Source organism: Centruroides vittatus, unplaced genomic scaffold (genome assembly GCF_030686945.1).
Source record: "Centruroides vittatus isolate TY-2023 unplaced genomic scaffold, ASM3068694v2 contig_12, whole genome shotgun sequence".
NCBI classification, from domain to species: Eukaryota; Metazoa; Arthropoda; class Arachnida; order Scorpiones; family Buthidae; genus Centruroides; species Centruroides vittatus.
In genome coordinates, this window is record NW_027120767.1 from 952,680 (window position 1) to 970,429 (window position 17,750).

Below are 17,750 nucleotides of genomic sequence, written 5' to 3' on the forward strand. Positions count from 1 at the left end.
CGAAAAATTCCTGAGGATGTTTCGATCCCGGGTTCCCAGAGCGGCGGGCTGCCACGTTAACCGCTCGACCAACAATGTAGAAAAATGTGAATAATAACATATCACATAAGTCTTCAAAATTATTCAAAACAAATGTATATTAATAATATAATTTATATCATATAAAATAATATTTGGCAAAAGTAAGCAGAATTGCATAAATATATCTATTATTAAAAAAAATAAAAAAAATAAATATATATATAATATAACTAACGAGAGTCGCCTCGATCTCCAAGGAGACTTGTTATTTTTCATATTTGCCAAGTGATATCATCCGTTGCTAAGCGACAAACAGACGAACATCAGCGATAGTAGCTTAGGGTTATCGATGAATAGCGATCGAGAAAAAATGTTACAGTGTAATACTTGTGTATATTTAAGACGACGAAAGAAGTAAGAAGATGACAGACGTAATAGACTCAAGGGTTATTAAGAAAACTCAAGATGCTTTGGGAAAAATCATAAAAAAACCTCCCCTAAACGATAAATTATTGAAAAAACCACCGTTTCGATTTTTACACGATGTCATCACTAATGTATGTAATTTATCAATTTTTCATTTATAAAAAAAATAATACTATAAATCTATATAAGTTCAATTGAATATGTATATATATGAAACACTAAAGCAATGGACTGGTTGGTTACAGCCAGAATTATGGCAAACAATAATGCAACAACGTCATGCTTATAAACATACAAAATATACAAATATTTGATTAAATTTCTGGTAAAATTTATCATCATTAAATATATATGTATTATATAATATAAAGATGTTAGTACTTGTACAATTCGGTGGCATGTTATAGCTTCGTGGGGTCTGGGCCAAATTTGTTTATGCGGTTTGAACGTTTTTCTTCGGGAAGATTTGACATCCTCGTTAGTTTTTGATGTGATGCCTGCGTACATGCTAAACTGGTTGTCTAGGTTCCCCGGATGTGGCCAAAATTGATTTGGGGTCTCGATTGCCCCATTTGTCTGTAGTAGCACCGCTACTGTAATTGTCTTTAAATATTTATGTGAGAATATTCATTAATGCGGGAAATAATAAACCAATTCAAACCTTTTTTAATCATTATAAAAAATATCTATATAGTATCTATGTATATAAATATAGTTGATGTTGACCAATGTAAGCTGCAGAACTACCTAAATTTTTGTAATAATTTTTTAAAATGTATTAAGAAGGAAAAATGATCTATTAGTTTAAAGTTTTTATTGTACTGGATCTGTGTGTAAATGAGTATTCAAATGCTTTTAAAGTTTAGCGGAAAAAGTTATTTCGTTAAGTTATGGTGACACAACATCTGGGACAATGCCTTCTGGGAGGTCTTTACAGAACATTACGGTGTACAGTGTACATGAAACCAGTGCTCTGTAATGCCAGAATAGGGAGTTCCTGAACACTGGGAATTTGGTCGTGTATTCTCGCCTTGCCCGATCAGGTTGGCCCCATGGAGTTTTCTGGGTTTCCTCCATGTCTGTAATGCCTGAATAGGGGCCAATTACCTTTAAAATGACCTCCCAGAAGACATTGCCTCAAGTGTTGCGTTGCCATAACTTAACGATACAAACTCCTGATATGCATGCTAGATACAAACACGTGGGGCAATTGCCTCATTACTTTGACCCTTTGACGATTTGCCATTGTTTACTTGCTTAAATGGAAAAAATTAAGTTAACATTTTTTGGCTTATTATGAGCAGTCTTCATATGCAGATCACATTTAAAAGGTCAAAAGTGGTAGTTTAATGAACTTTTCTAGCTGGATTTAAAGATTTTTCAATATTTATATATCAATTAATAAAATGTTTCTCACTTTTCTCATTTCTATGTTTAATATTTTTTACAAAAATATTTACTTAGAGTATTGCATTTCTTCTGAAAGTTTTAATTTTTGCTGAATTTGTTAAACTTCACCATTGATAAATTTGGCAGAATAACTACAGTGGCTAGTTTGCTTGTTTTCATTTTTATTAGAAATATTACATAATAAAATTTTGATACTTAATGCTTTTAAGAAAAATATTAAAGACTCATGCTAATTGCATACTTAATCATTGTGAATATATTGTCTTTTTGAAAATTACATATAAATTACATAACTAAAATTCAAGCTTCACAAACTTATCTTTGTAAAGTTGATGTGATCATTTTGATTTAAATCTTCAAAGGCATTAACAACAATTTAAATATTTTATTGTATTTTTTCTAAATGTTTAACAATATTAAGATTATATTTTTTTATCACATTTCTTAATTATACAATTACTGCATTAAGATGTCTTAAGTATACATGGAATTTGTTAATTGTTTGCTTTTCAAGTATCAAAATGTGTTATGTACAGTTAGTTATCAACAAGATAGTTTCATGTGCTGTAATTTCAATGTTTAGTAGATGCTCTAGTTGTTCGTTAGGTCTAATTAGTTTATTTAAATGGCAATTTATAGCTAGAGCTTGTACTTGATAATTACTTTATCTCTCATTTGTTTGGAAATCAAAGCAGAATTTTTGATTTTGGCTGTAAACAAACAATATCTTTAAATTTATTTTTAAAGTAATGATAATAATGGTGATGATTATTGTAATTTAATTTTATATGGAATGCTTGTTTTCAATGATGTGATTACAAAAATTCAAAAAGTGATTAAATAGAATTGAAATTCAAAAATATATTTAAAGATAGTTTTATTTAATTTGTTGCTTCAGTATATTGATCTCATTTGCAAATACGATCTGGCAAAGTTTTGAGAAGTTTGTTTGTTGGTATATGGCAATGCAACATGTGGGTGATCTGAGAGGAATGCCTGAGAGGCATTCCTCTCAGATCACCCACATGTTCTATGGGAAACTGTCCTCTATTTAGGTATTACAAATGTGAAGAAACCCCAGAAAAATCCGTGTGGTCAATCTGTTGGCAAAACATGAACCCATGATAACTACTAGTGTTTAGAGGATTTATCACCTCAGCTATTGGTAGGCTTATTTTTGAGAATTAAAATACCTTATTTATTCTGATAAGCAGCTCCTTCTAATAGTAAGCACTTTCTAATAAACAGTATAGCTGCAAGATGAAATTGGTTATGGACAGCACCTTCTAATATACAAGTGATTTTATTTTAAACTGAAAAATTACAGTCTGTTTAGCATTGTGACTCTTACTACATTTTAAATAAAGTTTGAGTCTGTTGAGAATTGCATTGTTATTCAAATAATAATAATGTGAAAAAGTTACCCAATTTATTTCATTAATAGTCACTTAAGTAATAGTTGCACCCAGATCCTAAAGAAGAGATACAATGGTTGCTCTCTAATTGTAAGTACTATTAGAGGGCAACCTCTAATAGTACTTACAATTACAACTACACAATTGCAACTACACTATTATTAGAGGGCAACCTCTAATAATAGTGTAGTTGCAATCTGAAATAAGCTATAAGTTTATTAGAATAAATACTGTAGCTTAAAGTTTTGATCTGAAAAGCAATTGAGAATCTATAAAATCTTTAAGTTTTTCTGACATAAAATAATTTTATACCATTGCGATATGTTTATTATCAAATCATATCATATTATCAAATTGAGCTATATATTGAGAAACTAAATAAACATGAAAGGAGCGAATTATACAGGGTGGGGCAGAAAGGACGGATGTTTTTTAAAAAATCACAACATCTGTAATTGTTACTACAAAAGATATTTGTTGGAAGATGTGAGTTTGTATTGAAATAGCATTTTAAAGTGTAGAAAACATCATCTCCTATGTGGTGTCTGTTATCAGTGATGAATTCTGATGATTTCTGAAGGCAATTTTGGTGACTTCCACACAAATGGCTTCCTTCAGTTCTTGCAAAGAACAGGCTTATGCTCATATACACATGCCTTGAGGAATGATTGCACAAGAAATGATTGCATAAGAAATATTTGCACATGGATAGGTTGGGCAAACAAGGAGGCCAGTAGCAAGGTTGCAACCAAATTTTTCAATGCAAAAACATGTACATCAGATATTCAGCGCTGCCATCCCGTAAGCCTAGAAGTTTGACAATGGCATTTGGAATGTCGAGCATGATTCCACTGACGTTTCAAATGCTATTGTCAAACTTCTAGGCTTACAGGAAGGTGGCATTGAACTGACATAAACGTTTTTGCATTAAAAACTTCGGCCACAACCTTGCTAATGAATGTCACTGAACCTGGCACCATCATGCACCATGTTGGTTTATGCAAGATGATGGAAGATGTTTATGCCCAACAAGCATTTTGGGATGAAACTTCTTTTCCAATAATTCAACACATGCAGCAGAAGTAACATTCTTTTCAAAGAAGAATGATTTAATAACTCTGCTAGCACTGATAGCCCATAACAGTACATAACACCAATTGCTAGCACATAACACCAATTGGAGAATTACAATTTTGATGATAATTCTTTACAACAAACACATGTTGTTCTAAAGTGAGCACTACCATTTTGAAAATGTCAGTTAACATTAATCAATCATCGACATCAAAAATGAAAACAGTGTACTATATAGTATTTTTTGAATTTATTTCAATCTCATTCATTTGAAAAGTTATTAAAGTTTAAAGTTTTGCATAAATTAAAAAATCACCTTGTAGAATACGGTTTTATAATAAAAATGAACAAAAAGTTTATTCTAAGGAATAATAATTTATTTTTTGTTGAATTATCAATACACTGATTTATACTTTTTTACCAAAACTGAATAAATGAAATTGTTTTTCAAATTTTTATGATTTGGTTTCCTTTTAATGTTAGAAAAAAAAAATAGAAAAAAAAAAAAAAATATATATATATATATATGTATATATATTTTTTTTTTCTAACATTAAAAGGAAACCAAATCATAACATATATGTATATTACAGGTATGCACCACTTAACAACAGGGCTATGTGTCAAGAAATTGTGTTAAGTGAACATCATAGAGTGTACATAAATAAACCTTTATTATATAGTCTAATCAGTAGCATAGCTAGGAGAGGGCAAGGAAGACTATCTGACCCAGGTGGCACTTTTGGTCTTTCAAATTTTAATTTTCTGCTAAAACACTGTTTATTGCCAGAAATTTCCAATAATGATAAGGACTGTGTTTTGAAAATGGCCTTCTTGACCATCATACCTATTTTTGTTTTGCTTAATCAATAACATCAGTAACAATGTCCTAATTTTTTCACATGTTTTTCTCTATGGATATATATTGCTTTCACTCTCTCTCTAAATACATTTTATGTTTATTATGTTGTCTTTTGTGGGGCAACAAACTCATGAACCATTATTTTGTGTATCTAAATATAGAAAAAATACAGGTAACACAGATTTTTTGGCTCCATTATAATCTTATGGGAACCACATCTTATATATGGTGTGTGTTAAGTAGAACATCATTATGCAGCACATAACTGCATTTATATCTAAAGTAAAAAATTCCTAAATTTCTTAAATCTAAGAAATTTTTTAGTTTTCATGTTGATGTATACATTAAACATTATTTTAAATTTAATTTAAATTTTATGATATATTATATGTATAAGTTTTGGTTAACTAAATTGAATTTATCATAAAACTGATGATTTATAAGTAATTGAAATTAAAACATATTAAAATCTATTATATACAATAAATATTATATATATTATATATTATATACAATAAATATTTAATGATGATAATAATTTAAATCTGTAAGTATCAAAATAATCCAAAATATATTTTTAAATTTAAACTATAAAAATAAATATTAAATTTTAACTATTTAATAATTTTTTACAAAAGAAACAAAATGATATAGTTCAAGGTAATTGAACTTTGAAAACTATATTTAAAATTCTAATTATATATTTAAATACATTTGAAAAAAAAAATGTGATAAAAAATACATATTTCTGTCTTTAAAATAAATAAAAAAATTCTATTATTAAATTTAAAATAATGTTTAATGTATATATCAAATGTTTTATTAGCTGTTATGTATATTTTGAGAAAAAACTGAATTATAGATTACAGTTTCTGTGAAAAGATAATGTTTCAAAAACTTATTCCAAGAATGCCAATTGAACTAAAAAAGAAATCTATATCAACCTACTTAAAGCATTATATTTATATGTATAATAATATTTTCTTCAATGGCACAAATATGAAAAACTAACTAACAAAATTATATCATTTTTAAATTAATATTTTACAATCAGAAAAATATAATTAATAAATATACTTTTTAAAACAATTTATAAATTTTTTTTTATTGATCTTTAAGTAACATTTATTAAAATAATTTTATATTAAATTTAATTTTTAATATTTTGTTTTAGATTATTAAAACAACAAAATTTTTCGATGGTTTATATACTCCAGATGAAATGGTTTCCGAAAATGTTAAGGTATGTTTTTATCATTGAATTATTAGTGTAAAAAGTTTTTTTCTGTTTTTCAAATTAACTGTGAATTTTAGTTGAAAATGAACTTTTGTTTAAACAGTAAATGGGAATTTAGAGCAGGTCAAATCTATAATGTTGTTTTATATAACAGATGTAACTTGTTTAAATTATTTTTAATTATTAAAAAAATGTATTTTTTCAAATTTAAATTTTACAAAAATTGTAAAGATTTTGACGACAATATTTTCCGAAATATATTTTATTAGAATTTAAAGTATTTTATTAAAATTTATATAATTTATCTGATGAAAAACCAAATGAATAATATATTTTTAATTATGAAATGGAAGAAGTTACAGCAGTTTTATTAATATCTGTCTATTTAAAAAATTGATTAATATATTAATAATGTGCATAGAGCATGAACTTGGTTAAACTTGTTGAGATATTTTCCAACAAAGCACAAATTCAGTAAGGTGTATCTAATATATTACAGTATCGGATGCTTTTAATAACTTATCTCTATATATAACGTTATAGAATTTTTCTTAAATATAATATTATATAAAAAAATTAAGTTTTTTTTACTTTAATATGTAAATTTTTAAACGCAAATAATATGTTTTAAAATCTTTACAAATTTTTCAAGAACTTTCTTTATTCAAAATTTTTAATTAAAAAATGTTTATTTTTAAGCAAAATACATCAGATTTGACATCGTTTTACTCTGCACAAGAAATTTTTTTAATATTTAAAAAATTAAAATAAAATGTATAAGAAAAATAACAGATTTTAATTTTACAGGAAAAAGAAAAGAAGATTGCATTTTTACAAAAAGCAATTGATGTTACTAGTAAGTGAATTTTGCTATTTAAAATAATTAAATTTCATAATTTTAGTATCACTTATTCCAATAGTTTAAACTAAACTATTGCAAAGTAACCCTTTTTCCTTGATTTTGGACTGTTTATAAATATTTTTGCAAAATTGCAATTTGAACAGTATTTCAAAAAATAATATGAGAAACATTTTATATCATTCATAATGTCTTAATTACTGTTTTAATATAACTAATAAAAAGTATTACAGTATTTTTATGTGTTTATCCCATCAGTTATATATGTTTAAGAGAAAATTTGAAAGAGATTGTGGATTACATGAGGGGGGATGGGTTATGTACTAATTTTAAATTGCAATTAATATGAACTTGTGTTTATGAAACAATGGCTGCTCTATAAACACAAGTTATATGGTAGAGCAAGTTATGAAAACATTTTACTTTTGTTCTATCTATTTTCTGTGGATATATGCCAACACAAGTTATATTCATGTATAAAAATAATTCTTAAACTTATGTAATTAGTATAAGAATTATTTTTATTTTGAGTTGGTAGAATTGGTTCAAAATAATGGGTTAATGTTACCGATGGTAGCGAAGATGGCAACGGGGAAATTTTTTCTACCCTACATTCTAGACGGCGATGGGGAGATTATTTCTACCCTATGTTCGATGTGGCCACGTTTCTGGTCGCCATCACAAAAACAAAAAAAATAATAATAAATACAAATAAAAAATAGGATAACTTACTTTGTTACTGAGCTTTTTCCCTTCTACCTTCTAAGTCGTTTATGTGGTTATATCTCTTCCATTCGTCTGTGAATACTATGCTGCCGGAATTCTCACGTATTTCGATATTATCCAATTCAGAGTTATTTCAGATCTGTCATTAACCTGGCATATAAAGCAAATGTCTTGTCCTCCGGCATATACCTCCAATGACCCATTTAGTACTTTTCATTTTTTGTCCTTTCTCATATTTACGTTTACATATCACTGTTTCATCTATTTCCATCGTTTTGCCAACACCTCCTATTTTAAACAATATCAGATTACGTAAAGACACTAACATAACAAAACGTATGTGGTTCGACCAATCTATGCCTGCCTTTTTAGAAATTCCTGAGGAAATTGCTGAATTACTCGTCGTGCACTCTAAACCAATATAGTGCCATATGAATGTCAAAATATTCGCCCTTGACATATTGCCACATTTTCCTTTGAACGTTCCTTCAAAAGCCGAACTATTCAGCCAGCATTTTCGGCAACGCATCATGCATGATTTCCGGTCGCTGCGATAACTCAATTTGCATGCTTGGCCACATTTCTGGCAAACTTCCTCTGTGTGTTGGAGGTCCAGTTTTATGGCAAATTTCAGTCTGCCATCAATTCTTTTGTCTAATCCTGGTTCAGAAGACGCTGCTTCGATTAACTGGTAAAATCGTCGCCCAGTACACTCTTTCCAAAATTCGTCCGATTCAATATCACAATTCGACATGACTAACTTGTGGAATATCTTTCCAAAAAATGCAAAAATCGCTTAGCCAATTTTTCAATAAATAAATTCCAATCGCTTAAATTCAAAAGGAAAATTATTATTATTATTATTAATTACCTTATAATAGAAAAATTCCAAAAGTATCCAAACGTCAAAATAATCTTTTTGCACGAAACACGCCTACTCCACTTTCGGGAAAAAAAATTTGCATAATTGCCAATCATTCACGTCAAAGCGCCCTCTACGAATTTCATTACTTGATAAAATTCTCGTTTGAGATTATCGAAGGAGATTTAATCTCCTCCGATAATCTCATGTCCCCATTTCGAGATTACAGGAAATGCGGCCACGTTGGACGTAGAGTAGAAAAAAAATTTCCCCGTCGCTGTCTAGAATGTAGGGTAGAAAGAATTTCCCCATCGCCGTCTTCGCTACCATAGGTAACATTAACCAAATAATGTATTTAAATAACCATAAAAGCTATTCAATTTGATATTCTTTTATAAATAAAAAGTATCAATATCTAAAACATTTTAAGCTGTGTTCAGCATTGTATTAACAAAGAAATTAATAAAATTGCTAAAATTTAAATTATTAAAAATTCGTTTTTATTCCAATATATTTCTGATTTATTTTACAAGTAAGCATTAATTCCTGAAACAAGGTAATAAGTTATTTATATTGTTTTATTTTTCAATAATATTTAGTCAACTCAATTGAATTAGTAGTATACATTTGCTTACCTATTTTAAATTTATGACATTTTCCTTTCAAAATGTGTTAAATTCTTTAGAATATTAATAATTTTTTATGGAACTAATGTATAAATACAATAATTTTTTATAATTTAAATTATTACACTAGCTTGGGTGTCAATTACATAATATAGAAAATTGTTTAGATCAAGGGTCACCAAAGTGGTCAATATTGACCCCCGGGGTCGATATAACATTATTGGGGGTTGATTATCAAGCTTAAGCTAAGGATAAGGGGGAGCTAAGGATCAAGCTTATTCGTCCCACTGATTGTCAGTTACAAAAATTATTATTGACATATATACAATAAATGAAAAATAAATGCAAATTTAAAAGAAATGTATTAAAATAGTAAGTGCATTTTTTTGCTTGTAACACAAACTTTTTGGTGGGGTCGATGTGATGTTTCGAAAACTTGTAGGAGGTCGACGATCAAAAAAGTTTGGTGACCCCTGGTTTAGATATTAGTTTTGTTTAATTATAAGAAACTATTAAACTTAATTACATGAAAGATTTCAAATAAAATTTATGTAAGATTTGGTACACAATAACTGTATTAGTTTTTTTTTGAAAAATTTTTTCATTGACATAAGTAGATTGCTCAGTTTGTCCTATTCTCAGCAGAAATTTTACTTTTTAAGTTTTTACTTTATTTTTAAGTTAAAAAATATGATTTCTACTTTCTTTTTACTAATCAATACTAATATGCATTTATCATATTATCTGTTATTAAATATTTGAATTGGTTAAATTTGCAATTTGTTCAAAATTTCTTGATGTTTATTATACTGTATGTACTTACTTAGACTTGTATATCTTTTTTCATGGTTTTTTTTCTTTTGAACTTTAATAACTGTTATCCTCTCTATCAATTTTTGATATCTGTTGTTATACTGATGTGCGAAATCTTAAAAATATTTTAAACTTTGTTTTTAATTTTGTTTTTATGATTTAAAAATAATTTTTTATGATTTTTCAAAATTGTCTGTTATTGTTAACTTATTTTAATATAAATAAAATATTTTTTGTAATTATTTTTTCAAAGTTTTCAAAATTAACATTTTAATACAGATGTGTATGGATTTCTTCAGTTCAGTTTTCTGTGAGGTCCACCTAAATGTTTTTTTTTTATAATCTTCATTTACATCTTTTTCTTACTAGATTTCCATTTTTCTAAATTATTATTTATAAAACATTTCTGAATTTCATTATAAAAACAACCTATTATAAAATGTAATAGTATGAATTAAATGATTTTAATTTACATATTGATTCCATTTTTGCTGATCAATGCCTTTTTTTTTTAATTTATTACAAAGAAAAGATGATAAAAGATGTGTTTTAGATTTAAAATTTATTTCAAAACCTTAAATATCTTGTTTGTTTTGGCAATAAATTTAGCTTTAAAACAAAATCAATGAATAAAAAGAGAACTTAAAGTAATTTTTCAACTTTTAATTATCTACGGAAATAAAAAATTCTGGAAAACTAATTTAATAAATGGTTTTTACTTTTTAATTTCTGATAATTTAAATATTACAAATAAATAAATAAATATTTTTTGTTTTTAAAATTTATAGTTATGGTAACAGGAGAAAATCTTACTGTTAAACCTACAAAAATAGTATCTGGACATGAAGCAGAGAAAACAAATGAATTACTTCAGGCTATTGCTAAAGCAATTGTACATAAGGTTTGTGTTTATGTTTCATGTATTATGTATATTTTAATTATAAATATGTCAAATCATTTTTATTTTGAACATTTTAAAATTGATATTGTCTATATTAATATAACTTTTACAGAAAGATAGTTCTGAAGCAGTCCAAAAAGTTTTAAATGGAGAAAAACCAGTTTTATCATCAGGAAACAAAAAGAAAGGTGCATCTGATCAGTCAGAAAGATCAAAAAGAAGAGAGGTAAAACTATTTTTTAGTAATCTTAATATCAATTTATTAATGCTATTTTAACTAAATTGTATAGATTTATATTTTAAGTGATTAAAAATAAATACTGAAAATCAAAAATGTTATATATATGAAATAAATTATGGTTTTTGTATTAGTTCAGAATATAAAATTTATTATTTTTGTTTTACACCCTGTTTATTTTATATGTTGAAGTTTACATAGAAAATTTAATAGATAAAATTAAAATGATATAATTTGACAAAAATAATTTGGAGGAAGAGAATTAAATTAATATAAATTACTAAATTAAAATATTAATGTCATTGTTAAGAATATATATAGTTTAAAAGTTCTTACTAAGTCAAATTTAAAAGAATATAAGTAAACTTTAATAAAATACAATTAAATTTATAGTATTTTAAAGGAAATCTACATAGAAAATCAAAAAATATAATTACAGTCGAGTCCGCACAAGTAGTCATAGGTATAACTAGACACTGTTGGTTAAGTATTCAGTTTTCTGTGGTCCCAGTCGACTTATATAGGCATTACTGTTAAAAAACTCTGGTTTACTTGACATCGTTTAACTCATCACCACTAGATAAATCGACATACTTTTTCTGTCTCACACTCGTCTAGACCAGGGCTTCTTAAACTATGGGTCGCGACCCCATTTGAGGTTGCTTAGCGAAATCTTGGGGTCACGAGATTTTAATGCAAAATATTGAAAATAATTTGTGAGAGTTTGAAAATATTCTTCTGCCATTCAACACCACATATTTATGTGAAATTACTTTTTTGGCTTTGCCCAATATTCTCTTTTATTTATGTTATTGCAAAAAATCCAGTTTTGATGAAAAATAGAGTATATAATTTTTTTAACTATAATAAATATAATTTTACAACTTTTTGTGCAATTTTTAATTTTATATTTTTGTATGTTTTTAAACAAATTCTAAAACTTTATTTTTTCATATGTATATATATTGTTACCTAATCAATAAATCATCATAAAATATTTATATATCTTTATTTTATATTTTTTTTTTTTGGGTTGCGAAAAAAATCACAATCATAAATGGGGTCGTGAAAAAAGTTTAAGAAGCCCTGGTCTAGACATATGATAAGTCGACTCCCCCTCCTGAAAAAAAGAGTTCACAGCTTACTGTGCAGTGTGAATTCATTTTTTTCAGGAGAGGAGTCAACTTATTTATTAATATGTACATATTAATAAAAATACCTTAACATTTTATGTATTTTTATATATAAAATAATAACAGATAAACAAAAGGAAAACTTAAAACCTACATTAATGTCACAGTGGAATTTGATTTTGCATTTTCTCACTTTTCATTCATGCATTATTTGTAGCATGTGTTTCACATTTCTGTTAGAAATGAATATCCTAAAGCTAACAATGCTTACACTGAAGGAAAAATACAAACTTGTATCTTAATTTGAATGTAATAAAACTTTGCAACCTGAATTTGCAAAACAAGAAAACCTTCCAAGAACAACATTGGTAAGAATTCTGAAGAAAAAAGAGGAAATTAAGAAACTTTTTCTTGGGTCTTCATCATGGCTGTCTCAAAAACGCCACTCAAAAATCACTGTACAAAGATGTCGAAGATGCTCTGTTATGTTGGCCAAAGCAACGTATCAGAGAAAATTCATTCATCGAATCTTCCTGTTTCAGGACGATACTGAAACAAAAAGCGATGAAAATCGCTTAGGTAGTCTACTTGAAGTAGAAACCAACTTTAGTGCCAAAGAAATACATTGCACATTCTGTATAAAGCACTACTGTATTTTCCTAATTGTAGTTTTGTGGTTTTTTTAACTTTGTTTTAGTTGTCATATCGGATAACTCGACACATTTCCACTTTCCCTTGGGGTGTTGACTTATGCAGACTTGACTATATCTTTTATATAACTACAGTTTATCTTTTGTGAGTTTTAAGAAATCAATAACATATTTAATAATATGTTATTGATCTCTTATAGTTTTGTTTATTTTTAATACTGAATATTGTCTCAATCAATAAGTTTCTGAAATTTCAGTTTTGTACATTAAATATTAGTTCTTTGGAAAATAATTTTCATATTAATTAAGATTTAAATAATAAAATTCTTTTGTTTATTTATTAGCTGATTAAATTTATTTTTTTTACGGAAAAGTAAATATTTAATACTATATAATACATTAAAAAATTAGTAAGCTTAACAATGTAACATATTTAAAAATGTATTTTGTTATTTGAAAAGGAAAAAGATTAACTCGTGTTCAGATAAAGTTTTTACAGTTTATAGCTGATAAATTAAAGCTGTTAATACAAATTTATTTCAATCAATAATTTGCCATTTATACTAACTGAAAACAGCATACAAATCTATAAAAATGCTAAATTACTAAATTTTGTCCTAGAATAGTTTTTCAGTTTTTCTAAATAAATAAATAAATATAGATATTCATAAATTAGTTAAGGTTTGCTATATACCTATAACATATTTCTAATTATTTAACAGTTGTAATTACAAAAAATTTCATGAATTCATTTAAGAATTCAAATATTTACACACATTTCTAAAACACTTTAAGAATTAAGAATGTATAATTTAAAATTTTTACAAGATAAAAATAAACCTGAGTTTAAAACCATCTACAAACATTTGTTAATATGCTTTTATTGCTGTGGAAGCAAAAGGATCATAAATTGAAAGGGAACATAACTAAAGTGAGTATACTACTAAAGATTTAAAGATTTAAAGTTTCAGCTTTAGTTTCATTATTTTCTAGCCACACCTTTTATATAATTAATATTTTAAATAATAATTAATTGTATTTCATTTATAATATTCTGTATGTAAATGTAGTAAAGAAAATAGGGACATAATATCAATAGAATGGTTTTTACTACATAACAGGTTGAAGTTATTAAAATTTTATATGACATCAGATGTTACAATTTGATAAATAAATGATTTCCAAGAAGCTCTAATGTAATTGCTAAGTAAATCCTAGTTTATTTGAGAGACATTAATGAAAGATTATGTTATCAACAATTTTTTAAATTTTTGTTTCAACTGGAATGGAGAATAGTAATAATAAATACTGTGTTACTTCAATATTTTTTCTCATCACCAGTGAATTTTTATATAAATGTAATCTAAAGATAATTTACTAATTTTTGAATTAATTTCATTTAACTTTTTTCTGATGATTAAAGTAATTTTATTTCATTATATCAAGTAAATTTATTTATTTAGCCAGTCAATAGAGACAGTAAATCTAGATCAAAAATCAACGAGTCAAAGACTAAAAGTTCAGTTAGAAATGGAATTGGTGATCAAAGAAGTCGTGACAGAAACAAGACAAAAGAAAGAGAAGCATCAAAGGAAAGGTCTAAAAACAAAACACAAGAACCTAAAATTGAAGAAATGGCAGTGTCTAGTCCAACAAAATCTAAACTGTCAAGTGAAGAAAGTATAAATGATGAACAATTGCCACAAACAGATGAAAATTCTCAGATTCTTGTAAATGGTGATATGAAAATGGAATCTCCAAGTAAATCTTCCATTGATAAAAGTGATGTAAATAAGAAGACAGAAGAAGTTAATTTAAATATACAAGTAAGTTTTTTTATGATTTAATTTAAGAAATTTCAAACAAATTTGAAAATAATTGTTTTTAATTAAATTTTGCTTTTATGATAAACATTTATTTTTTATTTCTATTTATTTATTTAGTTATTTACTAAGTAAACCCGTAGGAAGCTCTGATTATAGGTGTTTTTATAACAATACAAAGGAATATAATATAATAAAAGTGAAAACTTTAAACATCATTTCTCCAAATAACATTGGGGAGATCTATTAAAATAAAATATAAAACAAAAATTGAAAAATGTAAAACAATTTTCACACTTAATCTTTACATTCATAAAATCAATAAAATCATACTAAACAATTTGAATAATAATTGCCAAAATTGTTATTTAGGACTAAATAACTCCAATTGCCATCCCAAGTGATTATAGAGTACTGCTGGTTTATGAATACATATATTTTGAGCAATATTAGATTTATAAAAAGAAATTTAAAATTTAAAATAGTTCCTAGTAGATACAGGTACTTGCAGCTATAATTGTTCTAAGAAAGCAGGAGCTTCAATTTCAGTGTTACAGAGATCTTAAAAACTGTAAACATTGAATATTGATGTGTGTCATTAAAGGTGTAAAATGCATTACAGCTTCTTCTTGAATTAACATAAATTTCCTTCCACAATAACTTCTAATACAATTAACTATTTCTAATCTTATGTTCAGCTGACATCAGCTGTGTATTCCAGATCAAATTGTTGCAAATGTTGCACTGTTGCAATTAAAATCTGTGAGCAAACAAGAGCTGAATACAAAGTTTCTGTACACTTATTTCCAGATAGTGTCTTGAAACTCTAAAAATCATTCCCAACATTCTAATAGCAACTGTAGTTATCTTTTTCACTTCTATTATAAGAAAAAATCCATTATCATAATATACTCCCCAGATCTCTGAAGTTTTAACTTGGCTATCTCATATCCCTGTATATAATAAATTGAAAAAATCTGGGACTGCAGTAAAACTAAAAAATCTGGGAAAAACTTGACAATGTCATAACGTTACATATAATTCACACTCAAGTAATGAAGTTGCAGCTAATCATTTATGCTGTCAAGAACTCTGCAATATTTCTGCATCCTGAACGATGTAATCTTATGTAGCTTTAAGTCATCTGCATAAGCTGAGATAGATATCTGATTAATAACCATGAAAAGAGCATTGATATATACAATAAACAAAATTGAACCTAATTGAGAACCTTATGGAACTCCTCGGCAAAGGTGGTGTGTTTTTGAAAGATGATTCTCCCATTTTACTTTCCCAATATAAATATGACGGAAACCATGCTATTATATGATCACCTAGTTCAAGATTTCTTAGATTCTGTAACAATTGACCATAAGAGGCTGTATCAAAAGTCTTTGATATGTCTAAATATACTACATGAAGCTGATTTTAATTATTAAATGCAGTTCCTACATAGTTTGACAATTCCAATAAATATGTTGTTACAGATATCTTTGGAATAAAATCATATTGACACTAGGAGAGTTTTGTTTTTACAACTGACATTAAAAAAATTATAAACCAAATTTTCCATAACTTTTAAAACTGCAGAAATCAGTATGATAGGGTTTGTTTTGTTTTGAAAAAGTTGGTAGGTAATAAGGTGCACTCTTTCTGCTTGAAGAGCACTAAGAGAGTTACAAGATTGTATATAGAAGAGTGTAAACTTGTTCCAGAATGGACTCATATATTTAATCTATACCATCTTGGTTTATAATTTTAGTGGTTTTGTTATATTTGTGTTGTATATATGGTGAAAGGGTTTAGTAAATAATTATTTTGAAGTCTTGATGTAAACTTTGCATGATTATTGCTATTGTCATATCTAATCTTGGATGAGCAAATAGTTGTTTTCTAAACATTTCAGGATATTTTGTTGTTTAGATGATACAATTTAATTTTCCATAGAAAATTAATTACTTTTATAGACAGAACATTGTATATTAAATTGAATAAATTTAGATTTCATATTAAAACACACAGTCTATGCATATTACTATATTAATACTAATTGTGTTATAATTTTTACAATAGTTTCATTTGTAATAATTTTTCTGATGTGAAAAATATTTCATTGTTGTTGTTTGGAATTTGTAGTATTTCTATTAATATGTATTACTTATGAATTGATCAAAGTCACAACATAGATTTGATGCTGATGATTATTTAATTTAGTTATTATTAAAAGTTTAAAAGATTAATGATTAAAAAGTATTTATAATAATTTAAATATTTGATTATATTAACTATTGTAATAATATATATGAAATCAAATTTTAATGATTTTTTCCTATAAAGTACCTAGTTTTAGCACATTAATTATTTTTAAAACATGAATTTATATTTATCAAACAATCAAAATTTTCAAGGAATTTATATTTTCAAGAAAATAAATGTAACTAGATAGAGAAACTCAAGACAATGTTTATCAATGTAGTTAGTCTGGACAAACAGTTTGAGCAGTAATATGTCACAAATCAAAGATTATAATATTGTTCATAAAACAAAAAATTTGATGAAAAGTACAGATAAAAAAAAAGTGTAATAAAGAAATTAAACTAAAGTAAAGTAAACAAAAGTAAAGTAAATATTTATTTTACTTTGCACTAAACTAAAAAATAAGAAATAAAAGAAT

At 26.4% G+C, this 17,750-nt stretch overlaps 1 protein-coding gene across 1 annotated transcript in view; it reads left to right on the plus strand.

Moving 5' to 3' along the window:
• Positions 1–289: 289 nt before the first annotated feature.
• Positions 290–17,750, plus strand: part of LOC136983621 (TRAF3-interacting protein 1-like) — a 29,978-nt gene continuing 12,517 nt past the window's right edge. The window contains exons 1-6 of the mRNA XM_067280419.1: positions 290–578; positions 6,383–6,451; positions 7,253–7,301; positions 11,120–11,232; positions 11,345–11,458; positions 14,717–15,079. Of these exons, the coding sequence (XP_067136520.1) occupies positions 444–578; positions 6,383–6,451; positions 7,253–7,301; positions 11,120–11,232; positions 11,345–11,458; positions 14,717–15,079 (843 nt within the window). The 5' untranslated portion in view covers positions 290–443. The remainder of the gene's footprint in view (positions 579–6,382; positions 6,452–7,252; positions 7,302–11,119; positions 11,233–11,344; positions 11,459–14,716; positions 15,080–17,750) is intronic.